The sequence below is a fragment of the Myotis lucifugus genome, unplaced genomic scaffold (assembly GCF_000147115.1).
Source record: "Myotis lucifugus unplaced genomic scaffold, Myoluc2.0 scaffold_54, whole genome shotgun sequence".
NCBI classification, from domain to species: domain Eukaryota; kingdom Metazoa; phylum Chordata; class Mammalia; order Chiroptera; family Vespertilionidae; genus Myotis; species Myotis lucifugus.
The window spans coordinates 3,709,311-3,728,713 of record NW_005871102.1 but is presented as its reverse complement, the minus strand read 5'-3'; the positions used below and the strand labels follow the sequence as shown (position 1 = coordinate 3,728,713).

Genomic DNA, 19,403 nt, shown 5'->3' with positions numbered 1-19,403 from the left:
ATGTTGACATTTGATTACTGTTGTAACAGAGGTCTACCCCATTGTATAATATTTCACAGATTATATTGTTATGTTTTCAGTTTTTCCAGAGTGTACCTGTTCAGCCAGGAATTATACGATCACTGAATCAATTATTGAGCATCTACCTTGTGCCAGGCATACTACTGGCTTCAGAATTATGAAAACTACCAGGTTTTGGCCTGACTTTAATTGGAAGTACTTTTTGGATTTGTGTAAGCTCATTCCACACTGGATTCCTAGTAACCATATAGTTTTAGTGTAAATGGCCCTGTAAGTGTGAGGAAATTGGTAACAAGAATTGAACTTTGCCCTGCCCGTGTGGCTCAGTGGTTAGAGTGTGCGCCCCGAGCACCAAAGGGTTAGGGGTTTAATTCCAGGGCAAGGGCAGGTACCTGGGTTGCAGGTTCAATGCTGGCCTGGCAAGGGCAAGGTAGGTGTATCTCACAAGGATGTTTCTCTCTCTCTCCCTTTCCCTCCTTCCCACTCTTTCTAAAAATCAATAAATATCCTCGCGTGAAGAATAACAAACAAACAAACAAACAAACAGAATTAAACTCTACTAAGGTGTTGAAGGCAGACATTGAAGCCTTTACCTGTGCATTTAGGACTTCACATGTGCAGAAGACCCAAGAACCACAATTTAAACGCGACCAAGTGTGGTTTTAAAAGGCTCCCAAATGTGCTATAAAAATGCCAACAAATGCATCTTCTCGGAGAATCGTTTTCCTGGGACGACTTATCTTTCCTTGCCAGTGGGCTCCACCTCCAGGAAGCCTGCGGGACAAGGGACGAGCGCCCCGGGGTCCCTGCAGCCCTGCAGGCGGGCTGGCCCGGGGCGCGTCCTGGCAGCGCCGCCCGCCCGGCTCGGGTCGTGTCCCTGGACGCGGCCAATCCCTCTTCCGCCCCCGGACGCGGCAGGGCGGGGCTGGCGCCGTGCGCTCTTCCTGCCCCGGACCCCTCCCCTCCGGTGACTCCCTGCGCGGGGACATGGCGGCGACGCTTCGGGGACGTTGCTTCCCATGGGTGTGGCTCTGCAGGTGGGACCCCGAGTCTTCCCTGAGCTCCAAAAGGCAGCCGCACGGGTGACCCCGAGTAACCCTGTCCCTGTCCCCTGTTGCAGGAGAGCCTGGCCGGGCGGCGGCCGCCACTACCGCGCCGCGCGGTGCGCGGAGTTGAAGCAGCCCCTGGCCATTGAGGAGGTCGCCCCCCGCCCTGTGGGGCCTCACGAGGTAGGGTGACTGGCCTGTCCCCGGGACCTCTTGACGCCCTTTCACTTTCCCCGCGGCCCCCACACACCCACCGGAGGTTCCACCCTGGACTGAGTTCCCAAGCGCTGAGCTCGGGGGCAACTTCGTGGTGGGCTCCGTGGGCCCATTCAGGGTTCCCCAAAAGGCCAAAAGGTCTAAGGAAGATTGTTCTACCCAAACACAAGTGGAGGCCGCTTTCAGAATGCCCCACAGCTGTTGCCTTAGAAACAGAGGATTCTGATTAGCACACCATTTTGCACAACCACCTGCAAGCTATGGATTTAACACAGATAAATGGACCCCATCCGTTGCTTTCTCTTGGGTGTCAGCATCTAATTATCTGCCCTCCCTCCTCCCCTACACCAGCAACGTCCAGTATTTCCACTGAAATATGTGCCTTGTGCCCGGGTCGGCTGTACTGCAGTGGTGTGGGGTTTAGGGTTGTGGGCATTTCCAGTGAAATGTGGAAGTCCCTTGAGGTTGATCACTCTGGTGACACAATGTCAGCTGGCATGGAGAATGAGCACTTCTGACTGGGTGCAGCAGGCAGTGAGCCTCAGTGTGGGGGATCCCTTGTGAGAGGGAGCAATGTGCCACTAACAGGGACCTGCTGGATTATTTGGGTGAGCACGTGATGGCAGCCACTCAGCTTCCTGGGACTCGGGTGCTGAAAGACATTAATTCTCCAATCATCCGTGAGTCAAGGTGGAGTGGCTTGAGGTCATGTGTGTGCTGCATATGTAAGCAATTTAGGCAACTGCAGGCAGGACTCAAAATTCAATAAATGTAGGAGCTTTTTTTCACAGCAACATAAATTTATATTAAGCGAATTATATTAAGCGAACGATGTTATAAATATCCAAGTGGCCCTTGGCAGAAAAAAGTTTCCCCACCCCCGGTCTAAAGAAACTGCTGGCTACACTGCTGCAGGCCTACCTCAGCTTCAGTGCTGTCCTAAAACATAAGCTGATGATCTAGCATTAGCCTCCAGGATGAGTCCTGATTCCCAAGACAGTTGATCATGTTACTCTCCTGCCTAAAATCCTTTAATGTCTTCCCATTATTCCTACCTTGAAGACTAGGGTGATCAAGACAGGCTATAAACCCTTGGATGGTGTGGGCCCTGCTCTCTAACCCCATATCTCTCTCCTATTTGTGCTCTAGGCTTGCTGGTTTTTCTTTTGTCCCCACCACAGTGCCTTTGCACATGACATTGCTTTTGGCAGTGCCAGGATTCTCTCTTATTTTACATAGTTAACTCTTGGCTGTTCTTAGTTCAAGGGTTACTTTCTTAAGGATTTCTCCTGACTCACCCAAAAGGTTAAGGAGTCTCCTGACTCCCCATCATATGCCTTCATAGCATCACATATTTCTATTTTTAACATTTTGTGTGGAAGTTGTAATTTAACACATAAATACTCACAATTATTTGGTTGAATATTTGTCTTCTCTACCCTACTTTTTGCTCCATGAAGGCAGGGAAATTGTCCACATTGATTGCCTCATGATTGTGCATAGCGACTTAGTTCAGTACCTGGCATATAGTAGGTATTCAGTAAATATTTTGCTATAATTCAGTTACTGTCTCCTCGGATATGTACTGCTCTGTTTCCTTTACAGGTCAGAGTTGATGTCCATTTCTGTGGAGTTAACTTTGCTGACATTTTGGTTTGCCGTGGTCAGTATCAGGAAAGGCCCCATCTTCCTTTCACTCCTGGTGAGTGTGGAGGGGCCAAGGGACGGCTGCAGGGAGAGAAGACACCGTTTTCAGAACCATGCGCTTCATCTATGACTCTACCCACTGTCAGTGACATCTCAGACATGTCAACCTCACCACTAATTAGAAGCACTAGATTGTGGGAAATTTCTATGACTATTTTACCCTTATTATAGCTCTCAGTTTAGCATTATAACTGGCTCATAGTAGATGCTCAATAAATATTTTTAAAATGAATGAACAAATGAATGCTCACATATCATTCTGTCCATCAGAATTCTGATCCCAGTCATCATTGGTCCTAGTCATTTTCTTTTATTCCTTAACATTGCCTCAATTTTGTTTTTGTTTTTTGTGTTTTTTTTTTGCAGCTAAAACTATTCTTTTTTAAAAAAATATAATTTTATTGATTTCAGAGAGGAAGGGAGAGGGAGAGAGAATTAGAAACATCAATGATGAGAGAGAACCATTGATCGGCTGCCTCCTGCATGCCCCCCACTGGGGATCGAGCCCGCAACCGGGCACGTGCCCTTGACTGAATCGAACCCAGGACCCTCTGGTTCACAGGCTGATGCTGTATCCACTGAGCCAAACCAGCTAGGGCAAAACTCTTATTCTTTACAAACACATTCCCAAAGAAACCCAATATCAAAGGGTCAGAAAGAAGGAAAAGAGTTTATACATTTCTAGTAGCACATTGTCTTCTCTGATTTTCACTATGCCCGATCTGATTACATTTAAATTCTGAAAATATGGACACATGATTGATTTTTGTTGTTGAAATTTATTTTAACAGGTATAACTGTAGTTCAGCATGTATATGGTGCATGTATATTCTATACAGAAATGTACTGTTAAGGATATAGTAATTGCAAAATAGTTGCTGTGTTTTGGCCTCAGGGTGTTTGGTTGTGTCTCAACAGTTGGAAACATTTCCCTCTGTTTTTACTTGCTGAAATACTGGATGGGGGCAGCTGTCATGTCATACTCAGCTGAGTTAGTCCTCTGGCAGCTCAAGTGGGAAATGTATGATCATTAAATTCAGAAATTTTGGAGGTGGAAGAGGAAAGGGCAGACAACACTAGTTTATCCATTTGAGCCAAGTACTGTATGAATAAATATGGTTCATATCCTTGAGGACTTCACAGTCCAGCCGAGGAGACATGGCATCCAGTATGATGAACATCGTAATTGGGGTGCTATAGAAGCCCAAGCCCCCAGTGATCTAGGTCAAAAGTCTTTATGTGTCTGTAAAAGTACTTGTGTACCGCCGTGCTTTCACTCATTCTTGAAATTTTCATTTGTGTCCAGGTAAGAATGGGGCTGCTATAGCTTTTCAGGTTGTGATCGTGAAACTCTTAAGTTCACTTTCCTGTGATTTGGGTACAACACTCTTCCCCCTCCTCCCTGGGTAGGTGAGGGGAGGCACTTAAACCTCTCAGTTCCAGAAAGCTTGTGGATCAGGATCTTCTGACCTCCATGGTGCTGGGCTTTACAGATTAACCTAATCTCGAAACAATTTGTTTCAGGAATGGAGTTTTCTGGGACAGTATTGGAGACAGGCACAGATGTCAGCACAGTTAAAGAGGTAAATGTGATGAAATTTAGAGAATTGATGTGTACGTAGCTGTGAGAAACATGCCAACTCATTTGTAGCCAAAGGGTCTTATGTCTCCTGGTCTTTGTCAGAAGACACCAAAGGGAAACTGAGATGGAGGGGGAAGAAATGAATTCTGAATTGGGGGAAGGAAGGCAGTAGAAGTGCCTTGCTTTATTAAACTTTTGTTACCAACAAAAGGTCTTTCGTGGCTCAGAGGATAGGAAATTATCAAGTTTCAGCTTCTTGTGAAAAAAATTAACACTGGTATTCTAACTCATATCTATATTCATATTCTAATTGATACCCATATCTTTGTCCAAAATATGCTCAGATTGGCTTGGCATCCTGGTAGGGATATTGAGAAAAAGGCTGAATTATTTACTAAACATTACTTCTAAATAGATAGTTAGGGCAAACCTGGGGGGGTTGTATGGAATCAGAAAGAAAGATGCATCTGAACCTACCTTACCGATATTTTCCCTTCAGGGAGATCGAGTTATTGGCGTGAGTGGCTTTAACAGTATGGCTGAAGAATGTATCACTGACCAGAAGGTATCGCTATCTCTCAGTACAATGTTTAGGTATTTTTAAAAATTTCCTTCCTTAAATTTTTACCTATCCTCACCCCCTCTACCCCGCCCCTTTTTCTTTGTATTTGTTTGCTCATATCTTGTTTTTCAGTCAAGCTGTTCTTTCTTTCAAATGCTAAATCCCTTTTCTATATTGGTGTGATAGCCCTTGCACAGAACTTTGTGTGGAGTTGCTGGAGACCAATTCCAGCATGTTCAGCAGGGCTGCATCTGGGAATGGCTGATGGCATTTCCCCAAACCTGAATAGGATACATTAAATTGACTGTGGCTGCCAGACAGCTAAAGGGCATCTTAATCTACATGTTATTGCCTCCTACTGGCCAAACACCTGAACAGCCATAGGCTAATTCCCCCATTCTGACAATGGACTCTGTACTGAAACTCTGACCCTTTGAAGTGTATATCTCTGCCTTGCCTCAGGACATATTGTGTTAATAAAAAGCATGGGGTCCTGGGACAAGGAGACCTTAGACCAGCTGTGGGCAGAATAAAACCTAAAAAAAAAAAAAAAGACCGTACACTTTTATGTAATGATGTTTACTTTGAATTTATATTAGTTCACACAAACACTCCATCCATGCTTTTGTTCCGGCCCTCCGGTCCAGTTTCAGAACCCATTGTGGCCCTCGAGTCAAAAAGTTTGCCCACCCCTGCTTTAGGTGGTACGTATGGAATCACTAAGTCACTGTTATCTCTTTTACAGGCACTGTGGCGGATTCCAGACAGGGTGCCGCTCCGGGAAGCTGCTATCCTGCCCGTGTCTTATGGTACTGCTATTATGGCCCTGGAGCATCGGGCACGTACCCAGCCTGGGTGAGGACTGTGTAGACAACAGAGAGCTGGTTAGGACCCTTCTCTGATATCAGAAGTGCCCAAGGCCTTGCCCCTTCCTCTCCCGTGCCTGACCTTTAGCTCACATTTAGTCTGCTTAAGCAAAGGCCAAAGAAAGTAGTGACTGGAGATTGGGGTTTGGTGATGGTGGGAAAATCCTTTTTTTTCTGAGAGGGAATGGTAGATTGCGAACTTGGCCAGTATGAATTTGGTGAAATATCCCTCTCAGACCTGACTACCCTGGATATCACCTTCTAGAAAACCTTCATGTTTAGGGAGTTGGTTTATTTAAACGTTCTTCCCTCTGGTTTTAGTGGAGGCCTGTGGTATTTGTTTCTGAGGGGCTTGGTTGGGTGGGTTTAACTGGGATATTTTAAGCTCAGAGGTGCTGAAGTCCCCCACTTTACCTGGGTTTACCTATTGCCTTCTGCTCTTTTCAGGGAGCCCCAGAGAGATGGGTTCAGTTGACCCGTGGCCATTTTGTGATCACCACCTCCTAAAATTCAGCAGTGTTTAGTATGAGGATGATTTGGGACAGAATTTCTGGAGCAGAAATTGAGTGGTTGCTCAAAGGAAGGGGCTACCTAGAGATATTAAGGAATATTTCTCCCAGAAAGTTTTGAAAACTGGACCACAGTAGTACCACCCAGCCCTAAAGGCTGGAGAAGGGATGCACATAAAGGGTTGAATGAAATGGTCTCGAAGTTCTCTTCTTGCTTTAAAATGTCCTGGTTTCAAAATGTTCGTGAGATCATATTGCTGGATGCTTTCTGGTTTCTGAAGTAGCGTTCGTCTCTCTCTTGGCACAGAGAAACTGTTCTAGTGACGGCAGCAGCTGGAGCCACAGGCCTTGCAGTGATAGACGTGGCAACAAATGTTCTCCAGGCCAAGGTATTTGTATGGTAGAGTCTCCACTTAAACAAATTGTACGAAAAAATATGGTTTTCATTGATTTAGCAAAAACCACATGCAAGGCACTGGGGATGCAAGTCACCTAGAGCAGAGCCTTGCCACCTGTTTGCCTGTGGATGAGTGAGGGGTCCTAGGTGTAAATCACTGGCCCTTCCAGTAACTGGGACCTGCAAGGTCCAATTCGCTTCACCTGTGATGCTCTGAACTTCCCCTCCCACCCCCACACCTCACACTTCAAACTCAGATGCTACTTTTTAGGGAAGTATCCTTTGTCCCTCAGGAAATATTCCCTCCCCTCACTATTTGTATATGGTCTCATGGCATCTTATACTTCTCATTCATAGTACACACCTTACACATCTCAGTATATGCTTAATTTTTTACTTGTGTCATTATTAGATTAATTTATCTTTCCCACTGAAATGAAATCCTCATGAAGGCAGGGACAGTGTCTGGTTCATTATCATAGTTCCAGTGCCTGGCCTGGTGCCTAGACCACAGTAGGCACTCAGTAACTATTTTTTGAATGAATGATTTAACAAATGAAAGAAGGTGGATATCAAAGAAGGAAGGATTTTTGAAGATGGTGGACATTGAAACTGAGTTTTTGAAGGACTGGTAGCAGTTGAATAGAGGAAAAAGTGAAATGAAGGCCATTTTAGTGGTGGGAGGACCTATTAGAAGACAGAGGAAGAGGAACTAACATGATGCATTCAGGGACTTGCAAACAGCATCTGTGGGGCAGAGGATCTGGAGAACGGTGGAAAATGACTCTATAGAGGTGGGCAGAGTAAGATCAGGAGGTGCTGGAGAATTTGAACAGTTATGGGAAGCACATGAGGGTGTTAAGTAGAGAAGTGACATGATCATCTTCGAATTTCCAGAGTTCACTGTGGTAGCAGTAGGAATGAGGGATGGGGTAAGGTCAGGGGTGGTTCGTAGGTGGTAGGGCAGACTCTTGGAGCAATCCCAGCCTGAGGTGATGCTACTTGAACCAGGACAGTGGAGGTGATGAATCGAAACATACTATATTGGAAGAAAATAGAGAATTTGGTCCCTGGAGAGCATTCTAATATAGCTGAAGGCACGAGGACTTAGAAGTTAGCCTCACCTAGGTTCAAATTCTAGCTCTGCCTGTAGAGTAATCACTTCAGTTTCCTCATTGGTAATGCTTCCCTTGTAGGGTTGTTGTGGGGATATTGAAATTACACATGCATTGTGCCTGTTAGAGGTGATGGCATGTCAGTAAGACTCTCTTGAAAAGGGATCCTGTTATTATTAGACATTGAATGGGAAGGAGCAAACTAGGTTAATTTGTGGATTTGCCATTTGTTGGGATTGAGAGCACAGGAGGACATGTCGGGTTCAGTTTTGGATGTTGTTGAGTGTGAAGTTCCCATGGAGCATGCAATTGGAGTATCCAGAAGGTGCCAGGAATCCACAGGCTTGGAGATAATTGGATTGGTCTGGAATTTCGGCAGGTGGCATCTCTCCTTCTCACATGAAGTTCCTTTGGGAAGGACATGTGAGTTCTGAAAGCAATCTTAGATACCAGGAGGCTCCTTGTGGATATTAACACATTTCATGTCAAAAACAAGGGCTTTTAGCACCTCTCTTAGCAGGGAAACCACACTTAGTCTAATTGTCTAGAACCTGTGACTATTTAACACTTACAGATGAAATTGTACCATTTGTTTTGAGTAGTGACAGGAAGTTAGTAGAGAGGTTTACTTCAATTCAGATATTAATCTAAGCAGCAATAATGGTTTTAGGCAAAAGCAAACAAAAATAAAAATAATGTCATCATGCTCTCTACTTGGAACAGGTCATTTTGATAACATCTTCCATTCGCAGCATTTCGTATGGCTTTCACAGTGCCTCCACAGCTGTTCTCTAACCCTTGATCCTCACAAAACCCCTGGGTGATGGGTAATGTAAAGTGTTTATTATCCCTATTTCACAGATAAAGAAAGTGAGGCACCAAGAGGGAAAGTGATTCACGGCAGGTCTCCCCAGGACCTAGTGAGAATCCTGGGATTGGAATCAGGTGCCTGACCTGGTCGGGTGTTGCCCACTGTGGCACTGTGTGCTGACAGCCCTCCCTGACCTGCAGCTATTTGAGGGAAGCTTTCAGTTTCACATTGTTATGGGTGAGCTTGGAATCTTTTAAGGCCACTGATGTTTTTGAAAGTCACCTTGGGGCCAAAGTGCGCTGGTGGGTGCTGCCCAGTGATAAGGCACCTCCAGGCAATGCCTGAGTGTTTGAAACTTTTCTGGAGACTTCCAAACCCTAGACCTCCTCACAGTATGCCCCGCAGCCATTGGTGCCATCTTTGTCACACCTTAGGCATGATGGAGTGTAAAGCATGGGCTTTGGAGTGAATACTTTTTTTTTTTTTTTTTTTTACCACCTACTACCTGGAAGATCCTGAGTTAATAACTTCTCTGGTTCTACGTCTCTATCTAATAGAATGGAAGTATTTATACCTCCTCATGATACTCTTATGAGGTTTAAATAGAATAAGTGATTGCCTATGTGTAACAATAGATTCAATTTATCCAAGTTTTGCAAGTGCTTTACATACAGTAGTATTCCACTGAATTCTTAAAATAAAGATGAATATGTGAATGAGGTAACTGATGCTTAGAGAAGTAGGCAGGCAGTATAGAGAGAAGTTAAAGCCTGAACTTTGGCCGAAACCGGTTTGGCTCAGTGGATAGAGCGTCGGCCTGCAGAATGAAAGGTCCCAGGTTCGATTCCCGCCAAGGGCATGTACCTGGGTTGCGGGCACATCCCCAGTAGGAGATGTGCAGGAGGCAGCTGGTCGATGTTTCTAACTCTCTATCTCTCTCCCTCTTCCTCTCTGTAAAAAATCAATAAAATATATTAAAAAAAAAACAACAAACCTGAACTTTGGAGAAGGATTACCTGGGCTTGGTTTCCAGTTCTGCCTCCCATTAGCTGGATGACTTTGGGCAAGTTACTTAAGTTCTTTTGCCTCAGTTTCTTTATCTCCAAAATGGGGATAATAATAGTGTGTATATCACTGGACTATTAATATATTGAGTTATACTCTATATAACTCTCTCTCTCTAATTAAGAATAGTGCCTGGTACATAGTAAGTACTATGTAAGTGTTAGTTCTTACTAAGTAATTTGCCGTAGGTAATGAAGCCGGTTAGTATCTGTCCAGATCTTCCCATTAAATCTTGTTTTACTGTCTGAAAAGCCTTTCTCATTTGCTGTGGCTTGGTATTTAGTTTGTGTCCTTACTACTTGCCTCATAGGAGATGCTTAGTAAATGGTGGTTTTAATTTGCATTTGGAGGAACTTACCGAGTGTCTCCTGAACATCTCCTGGCTAGACTGGGTCGCATGGTGGGGCATGGAGGGTCCAGTGCGATGGTGCTGTGGGCTGGGGCTGATGCGTTGGATTGAGGCTGATGCTAGGTCAGCAAGGTCCCATGGGTTTCCTTGATTGGTACCCTTTGGTGGCAGGTTGGTTGGATGGCATGAGCCCCACTTGGTACATATTCTGAAACTCAGCAGCTTTGTGTCCTTTATGCAGGTAATAGCTGCCGCCGGAAGTGACGAGAAGTGCCAGCTGGCTATGCAGAGGGGCGCAGAGTCCAGCGTGAACTACAGTCAGGGCAGCCTGAAGGAGGCAGTGAGGAAGCTGGTGGGCAGTGGCGGGGTGAACGTGGTCATCGACACCGTGGGGGGAGACATCTTCCTGGATGCTCTCCGCAGGTGCGTGGAGGGGTCTTTCCAGAGTGGGTTCGACCTGTGGCTCTGAGGGACCTTTCCGGACCTCTGCCACCACCTGGCCTTGCTTCTCTTCCGTCCTCGCTGCTGACTTCTCCTGCAGGCACTGGCACCAATGAGAACAGCTGAGTGGGGGCGTGGAAAGAACTAGAAGTGGAGGGGAAAATCAGGAAATGCTTAAATATAGCAACAACCAAATATCCCACTGGAAAATATCCAAGAAACGAGTGCAGACTCTCTAGTTGGCAAGATCAAATGCTTTAGAAATTATACATGTGTTCAATTCAGCTGTGCCGGCCCCCACCAACCACTTTATGTCCACGGTGCGGGTAATTCTTAAGGAGATCATTGTTCAGATGTTAAATGCCCACACTCTTTTGATCTTGCTGGATTTTGAAGTAGCCAGCAGGCTAGGTATCCCTTTGATTTGTTTTATTTTTTAAAAAAATCACTGGAGAATTGCTTGTCTCTACACCAATTCTCATTCTGTTTTCAACCAGGGACTCTGGAGTGCTTTGTAACATGGGTTTCATTTCTCCTGTCATCCTGGCAAGCACAGTTTTGTGGTTTATCTCAGTTTAAAGTAGAAGTAGAAGCAAGGAGAGCAGCTTGCCCATAGAGGGGACCCAGTTGGTGCTCTAGCGCCCAAGCATCCCTGCAGTGTGTCCAGGATGGTGCTTGGAGAAGCAGCAAAGGAGGGAGTGTGTTGACTAAACGGAGAGCCAGGGCAGAGAGCCGCTAGCAGTCGCCCTTCGCTTGCCTTCGGGATAATAGTGTTTTGACAACAGCTTCTCATTTCCCTTCTAAAGAAGAAAAGCAAATCACCAAATCAACATGCACATATTTCATATCAAAGATGTTTACAAACTTTATTTTTATAACTCACTGCTTAGCACGCTCTGTATGGTACTTCTCAGAACGAGCGGCAGGAAACTTGCTGCTTGAATTTTTGTTGATTGTTCAAAACCCTCCAGAGAAGCACATAACTTAAAGGAGTCCTAAGGTAAGTCTTTGTGGAAAGCAAATGATGCTTCATTAAAGTGTCTGGCTCCTTATTCCCGCTTCCTAAGTTCAAGGGCTTCAAACTGAGTTGTCTCCGAGAACAGCATACGGAATGACATTTGTTTACACCAAGTTTCCTTCCACAAAGTAGTGGCATAGTTAAACAGACAGTCTTGATTCTAAAGTGGGCCTGCTTAGAAAACTGGCTACTTCCTCTGGCCCCCTACTGTCTCACTTATGGCTTATATTTATAGTTCCCTACGGAAGAATCCAAAGTGATACAAGATGGGTCACCCCTGCCAGTTTGTTAGGTCAAGAGGAATTTCTAGCTGGAGGTTTAATACATGTTTCTTTTTTTTTTAAAAAAATTGTGGTAAAATATACATGACCTAGTATTTCTCATTTTAACCATTTGTAGGTGTACAATCCGGTGGCATTGAATATGCTCACAACATTGTGTAACCTTCCCCAACAAAATCTCTGTGTCCATTAAACAATAACTGCCTCTTTCCCGCCTCCCAAGCCCATGGGAACCTCTGTTTTACTTTTTGTCTGTATGAATTAATGTACATTGTTTTTTATTCTATGTTTTTTACTGTGGTAAAAATTTACGTGACATAAATTTGCTCTATTGACCATGTTAAGCGTGCAGTTCAGTAGTGTTAAGTAGATTCACATTGTTGTAAAATAGACCTCCGGGACTTTTCCATCTTGCAGATCTGAAATTCTGTACTCATTAAACAACAGCTCCCCGTTCCTCCCTCCCCACAGCCCTTGGCAACCACCATTCTCCTTTCTGTTTCTATGAATTTGGCTACTTTAGACACCTGTAATAAGTAGAATCGTACAGTATTTGTCTTTTTGTAACTGGCTTATTTCACCTAGCATAATGTCCTTAAGGTTCATCCATGTCATAGCATGTGACAAAGTCCTTCCTTTTTAAGGCTGAATAATACTCCATTGTCAAGTATATACGCATTTTGTTAATCCATTCATCAGTTGATGGACATTTGGGGTGCTCATACCTCTTGGTTATTATAGACAGTGCTGCTATGAACAGGGTGTACAAATATCTCTTTGAGATCCTGCTTTCAGTTCTTTTGAAGTTAGACCAGAAAGTGGGATAGTTGGATCATATGGAAATTCTATTTTTAAGTTTTTTTGAGGGAACTCCATCCTGTTTTCCATAGCAGTTGCACCATTTTGCAGTTCTACCAACAGTGCCTGAGGGTCCCAGTTTTTCTACATCCTCGCCAACACGTCTTTTCTTTTCTCTTCTATTCTTTTTAAATAGTTGCTATCCTAATGGATGTGAGTGTACATTGTTTTAATTGTTTTTCCTTCTCCTTTTTTCCTCAGTCTGGCATGGGAGGGCAGGATCGTGGTGGTGGGTTTTGCTGGAGGAACCATTGCTTCTGTGCCGGCCAATCTCCTGCTCCTGAAGAATATCTCTGCCATGGGCGTGTACTGGGGCCGATACCAAGACCGGAACTTCCCCGTCTTCTCCAGGAGCCTGTCCTCGGCTCTCCAGTACTGCCAGGAAGGGCGCATCCAGCCATACGTAGGAGCGGTTTTTAAGCTGGAGGAGGTGAGATGTTCTTAAGGAATGTGGTGTGGATAAGGCCAGGAAGTAATCTGTGTCAAGCTACCAAACAGCTTCTGTCCAGTTACTATAAGTCCTCCTCTTATGGAATGAAAAGGTGAACATGCTCCATGGAATAATGGGGTCTCTCAGGCTGGGAGGGGGTCACAGGATTCCTCCCAGTCCTCTGTGTTGTCTGGCCTGAGCCCAGTGAACCGCCTGAGAAGCAGGACCTGTGAGGCCCAGGCAGGCGGTGAATTTTGATGGCTCTTTTTACATCAGTGGTGTCCCAAACAGGGGGACGTGGTGGTACTTTGGGAAATAATTTACCCGTGTTGATGTGAACTCTGAACTCCACAACATACAAGGCTAAGAAGGAAGCACTTAACTTAACCTTTGATTTTAAAATACAGACACTTTAAAGTACAACCAGATGATCTAAGCTGGAGTTCTGTGAACAAACACTAAATCATGCCCAGCATCATAAGAGTGTAATTTATCCATTAGTCACTGTAGTTAATTTTGTTGGCTATTCATTCCTTTTTTACATTCCCCCACAGTCCCATTAATGTGGCTTAAACTTCCTCCAAAGTGTAATTGTGCGCGTGCATATGCAAAATCGTTGCATATGCAAATCTATTAGGCATTCACTGCGAATTCTTTTTTTTCTTTGGCTTAATTTGTTTTAATGTTCAAAAAACTGTTTTGGTAACTCTAGTCTGCCATGGATGGGGTGATGGTTTGTTCATATGCAGATTAGCGGACCCCAAGCTGTCAGGCCAGACTTCACTGCTCACCGGCCTTCCAGTTATATGCTTTTCCCCATGATGAAGAGCATTCTTCCCAAACACGGTTCTTTCTCATCTTCTTGGTATGTCAGTCAAGAAGGCAGCGCTCAGTGCAATAGAGGTATCCCAACTGGCCATCAGAAAACTGGTTGGATTCTAATTCCAGCTTTTGGCCTCTTCTGTGTTCACTTTGTGGAGGTCTCCTCACCTTTCTGACCTCCAGTCAACACGTCTCTAAAATCGAGGGGCAGGACAATATCAGTGGCTTTCCGACTATGCTTCCAGAGCCACAGTTGGGTCTTGGGGGGCGGGCAGTTATAGACTTGAGCTTGCAGGGCTCTGGGACCCCATCTGTGCGGGGGCTGAAATAGGTGCAAAAAGTCTTTACTTTTCTGTTTATATTTTTCTTTTAAGAAAAGGTTTTGAGGTTTAAAACTTGAAAAGCACCAGTCCATAAAATTTCTGAGTCCCCTTCCAACGCGCGGCTTTTATCACACGACTTGTCAACTGAGGTTTGCTTTACCGGAGGCTCAGGTATAGCTGTTGATAGAGAATGAGGACGATTGGGCAGCACAGGAGTGGAAACACGTGCTGGTTTGGACTGTCTCTTCTCTGCATTGATGTGCTCTAGGTGCTGCTCAGGCATGCAAGAAAGCCAGGTTACCCACATTAATGCTCTCTCTCCTCTTAAACATGAATTAATTATCGAATTGCTAACCTCCTGTCAGTTTCCATTTGCCCTTCTCTTTTCCCATGAGGGCTGTGCATGTAGGATTTTTCTAGTTCTTCCCACTCTGTGGACCTTCCCATTACCAGCTGGCTCTCGGAGGCCCTGCTCCCTAACAATTTCAAGTACCTCATTCACACACCATCCATTTACTATTTCTTCTCTTGTTGTTTCTTTCAATATGCAAACAATTTAGAGGAATAATAATAATAATGGCAGCTCCTATACATTAGGTGCTTAACTATGAGTCAAGAACTGTGCTAATCTTCATAACAACTCTGAGGAATAAGCCATTTTTATCACATGTTATGTTATGTTATGTTAGGCAGTTAGACAGGCAGTTAGACAGACATGAGCAGAGTGCAGGGCGGAAAACCTGGTGCCTAGCAATGGGCAAAACTGGGAAAACAGGCCTTGCCCCTAGAGTGACCTTTTCTTCCCTAGTGTATCGCTGGTCATGCACCTCTTAAGATGAAGGACCCAGTGCATTCTCTTTCTCTCTCTCTCTCTCTCTCTCTCTCTCTCTCTCTCTCTCTCTCTCTCTCTCATGTCTGTGCCCTTCCCCACCCCTCTCTTTCCCCTGGTGTGCTCTCTCTGGAGTACACCTGCACCTTTCCCCCTTCTCCCCCAGGCGTGTTTGCTTTGCCTTTCTTTCTCCTCAGCTCCAAGGGCCCTTCTTTTGCCTCCGTAACTTATTTCCTGAGGGCATGCAGCTCAGCTGGCTCACTTCTTCCATAGCTTGCTTCTACTTCGGTGACTTTCTAAATTAACTTGTGCTTGTATTTGAGTTCTTGGCTCTGAATTCTTTCTTAGCCAAACTCAAGGACCGAGGTTTAACTTCCCTGGTAACATCTGGTGCGATTCACCATTAACAGTTACAGATGAAGAAACCAGGACTTGTGGAGGCTAAGACACCTGACTAATAATGTGTAGTAAGTGACAGACCTGGAATCCAGTCCACATTGGTCTGACACCAGAATCTGAGATAGATTGCTGCTTTTCCTCCTCCCCATGGACTGTTTGGACATGCAGTGGGTTTCATACGGCCTCTGGAGAGGTCCCACGTGAACAGCAACCAGGGTGTGTCCCCCTGAAGCAATGACCGCTTCAGAATCAGTGACACATATGGTGTAGTTCCTCTCCTCTTTCCACTATTCACTGCGATTCTCCCTTCACCCGGGCCTCCCTGGGCGGCAAGGAAGCACTGGGGCATACATTCTGATTAGGCTTTTTTTTCTAAGGAACCCAGGCTGACACTTAACTTTGAACATTTATTTATTTTCATGTTTAATAATACATGGCTTGACTTTTCTTAAAGTCGGGTTTTTTGAGTATAATTTGCACATAGTAAAATTCGCTCTGAGTTTTGACAAACATATATAGTCATGTAACTACTTCACTGCAATCAAGACATAGAACATTTTCATTTCAACTCCAAAAAGTTCCCTTGTGCCTCTTTGTAACCGTCCCCTTTTTCTACCCCATAACCTGGCAACCACTGATCTGTTTTCTTTCCCTATAATTCTGCCTTTTGAAGATTGTCATAGTGTAAATGGAATCATACAGTACACAGCCTTTTGAGTCTGGCCTCTTCAGCTTTGCCTAATGCTTCTGAGTTTCATCCATGCTTTTGCATATTCCAGTAGTTCTTTTTTTATTGGGGAATAGTATTTCATTGTGTGGATGTACCACCACTTGTTTCTTTATCAGTTAATGGGATATTTTATTATTTTCAGATTTTGGTGGTTCTAAGTAAATCTTCTATAAACATTCATGTTTGAGTTTTGTATAGACATGTTTTATTTTGTTTTCCAAATTTTAGGACTGGGATTTCTAGAACATGTGCTAAGTGTATGTTTAACTTTTTCTTTTCAAATTTACCCAGACATTTATTTGGCTTTCCTTACAGAGCAGTCCCCCTTCTCTCAGCTTCGGTGGTGGCTAGATAACATCATTAGATAAGAATGTCCATTTAAAGAAATCTGTGTGGAATCCTACGAATAACTAAGGTTGATGTTAGAAGGGGCAAGCTTGACTCTATCGCCAGCTTGCTCTCTAGGCCTTAGTTACTGGGAAGCAATTCTGTTGCAGTCTCTGAAGCCCATGCTTTCGAAGACGAGGCCATTCCTGGTGCATTCCTACCAAAACCCATAGCACGTAGGTTTTCTGTGTGTGTGTGTTTTTGATTAGAAACTGGTGCTCCAGCATCACTGTTTGTTCGAAAATGTCAGGATTTTGATTGTACTGGTTTGCCACTCTATGTTTATCTTTTAATAACTACCAAACTCTTTATCAAAGTGGTTGTCTTATTTTACATTCCCACCAATAGTGTATGAGAGTTTTTGTTACTTTCATCTGCCAGAATTTTTTGTTGTCAGTTGCTTTCTTTAATGATAGCCATTCTAATAGGTATGGAGTAGTATCTGATTGTGGGTTTAATTTGCATTTCTCTGGTGAGTAATGATTTTGAGTATCTTTTCATATGCACATTTGCCATCTGTATCCTTTTTGATGAGATGCGTTGAGTGACTTTTAAAAGAAGGTTCAGATCAACTTGTATCAGAACAACGATATGATGAATATAATTCAACTATGACAGCATATCAGTAACTACATGTGTTTACCTTTTAAAAACAATCCCACTCAGTCCCAGATATATTCATTCATTCATGAGTTTATTTGAACATTCACTGGGGACGTTCTGTATGCCAATCAATAGAAAGCAAGACTTAAGCAATTTATTTTTTAGTTGGAAAGATCTCAGGATAGTGCTATGGTGGGGGAAGAGCTGGTTTCAAATGGGAAGCATGAATCAGCATAATATATTTAGGGAACTATAGGTTACTCTGATTATTCCTGCTTGATGAGCTAATTAAAAATTCCAACAGTAGAACCTAAAACAAAAGCAGTATCCTCACCCTGACCCCAAATTCCAGGGTGCATATTTGCAGAGACACATTTAATTATGGCTTCATCCACTGCATGGCAGAGAATCGGGGTTCTGGGCCCAGCCTGTGTGTCTCTGCCTGGGCACCAGTGTGGAGAGCCTCCCGCTCTGAGATGCAGCCTGTACAATACAGGAGGAAAATGCCCTGGGCATCTAACCGAATTAGCCATCAAAAGACTCTGATGTAAAACCCTGCACTTCGCTGTTTAGTCTTTCACTCCAAGCCTTATCATTCTTATTAAGCAACCAGTCCTTAACATCACTGGTTGTCTGTTTTCCCAGCCCAGATAGAAACCACAGGGTGGGAAGGGACAGAGCTGGGTTATTTTTAGAAGCATCTACAATCACAGCGGAAGTGGCAGCTAGACATAGAAGTAACAAAACATCAAAACAGGAGGTAAAATAATGGATATTAAAAATGATGAGATTCCCAAGTCACGGAACAAAAAGGTTATTACCCTCCCGTCCCCCCTCTATATTATCGGTTAAAGAAGTCAGGTAAATAGGTGCTACCTTTTTATAAAGATTTCTGTGCAAAATGATTAACAAAACAGGTTAGCATCTGAAGTGACTATTTTCTTTTTATGTTACCTTTTATTGGCAGGAGAGTCCTCTTTCTCTAGGATGCCAGGTGAAAAAAGTATCAATATCTTGAATTATGTTTGTTTTCCCAAGTGTTTTTGTTGTTGGGCCCTGACAGGTCTCTGGGAACAAGTGACTTCTAACTGGCAGGGAGAGTGATGCAGCTGTGAGTCACTGGAGATGTAGCTTTGAGTGATTGACAGGCGGGGATGAGTGTTTCAAACATCTTTCTTAGACCTCTTCCACCCCCTCTGAAGGCAGCTAAATTTGTGTGGATTGGAAAGGGCTCGGTGAGGCACAGAGCCCCAAAGACACATGCTCTTGGCACTGGCTGCAGAGAGATTGCCACAGTTGATTTGCTTCCCTACTTTTTACTTATTTATTTTTTGGGTTTTTGGGGAGGATTTCAAGTGGAAAGGGTTGTTTAATTGTAATTCTCATGTCAAAGCACATTTTCATTTTTGTGAGTCCCATCTTTGGTTTTGTGTCTGCTTATTTACAGATGTCTGAATTTACTTACTAGAGGCCCGGTGAACGAAATACATGCACTTGCGGGGAGGGGTCCCTCAGCCTGGCCTGTGCCCTCTTGCAGTCTGGGAGCCCTTGGGGGATGTCCGACTGATGGCTTAGGCCCACTTCTCGTGGGCCTAAGCCTGCAGTTGGACATCCTTAGCGCTGCTGCGGAGGCGGGAGAGGCTCCCACCACCACCGCTGCACTTGCCAGCCATGAGCCTGGCTTCTGGCTGAGTGGTGCTCTCCCTGTGGGAGTGCACTGACCACCAGGGGGCAGCTCTTGTGTTGAGTGGGATCGTGCTGAAACCGGCTCTCCGATGTCTCCTGAGGGGTCCCGGATTGCGAGAGGGTGCAGGCCAGGCTGAGGGACCCCATTGGTGCACGATCAAGGTCGGGGAGGGATGCGGGAGGTTGGCCAGCTGGGGAGGGACCACAGGAGGGCTCCAGGGCATGTCCGACCTGTCTTGCTCAGTCCTGATTGGCTGGACCCCAGCAGCAAGCCAACCTACAGGTCAGAGAGTCTGCCCCCTCGTGGTCAGGGCACGTCATAGCAACTGGTTGACTGGTTGACTGTCTGC

At 44.6% G+C, this 19,403-nt stretch overlaps 1 protein-coding gene across 1 annotated transcript in view; it reads left to right on the top strand.

The window, feature by feature from the left end:
* Positions 1–984: 984 nt before the first annotated feature.
* LOC102423880 (quinone oxidoreductase-like protein 2) overlaps positions 985–19,403 on the top strand; it is a 20,824-nt gene continuing 2,405 nt past the window's right edge. Inside the window, exons 1-9 of the mRNA XM_006088945.3 lie at positions 985–1,058; positions 1,142–1,250; positions 2,889–2,985; positions 4,515–4,573; positions 5,072–5,137; positions 5,880–5,989; positions 6,817–6,898; positions 10,488–10,669; positions 13,046–13,274. Of these exons, the coding sequence (XP_006089007.2) occupies positions 1,009–1,058; positions 1,142–1,250; positions 2,889–2,985; positions 4,515–4,573; positions 5,072–5,137; positions 5,880–5,989; positions 6,817–6,898; positions 10,488–10,669; positions 13,046–13,274 (984 nt within the window). The 5' untranslated portion in view covers positions 985–1,008. The remainder of the gene's footprint in view (positions 1,059–1,141; positions 1,251–2,888; positions 2,986–4,514; positions 4,574–5,071; positions 5,138–5,879; positions 5,990–6,816; positions 6,899–10,487; positions 10,670–13,045; positions 13,275–19,403) is intronic.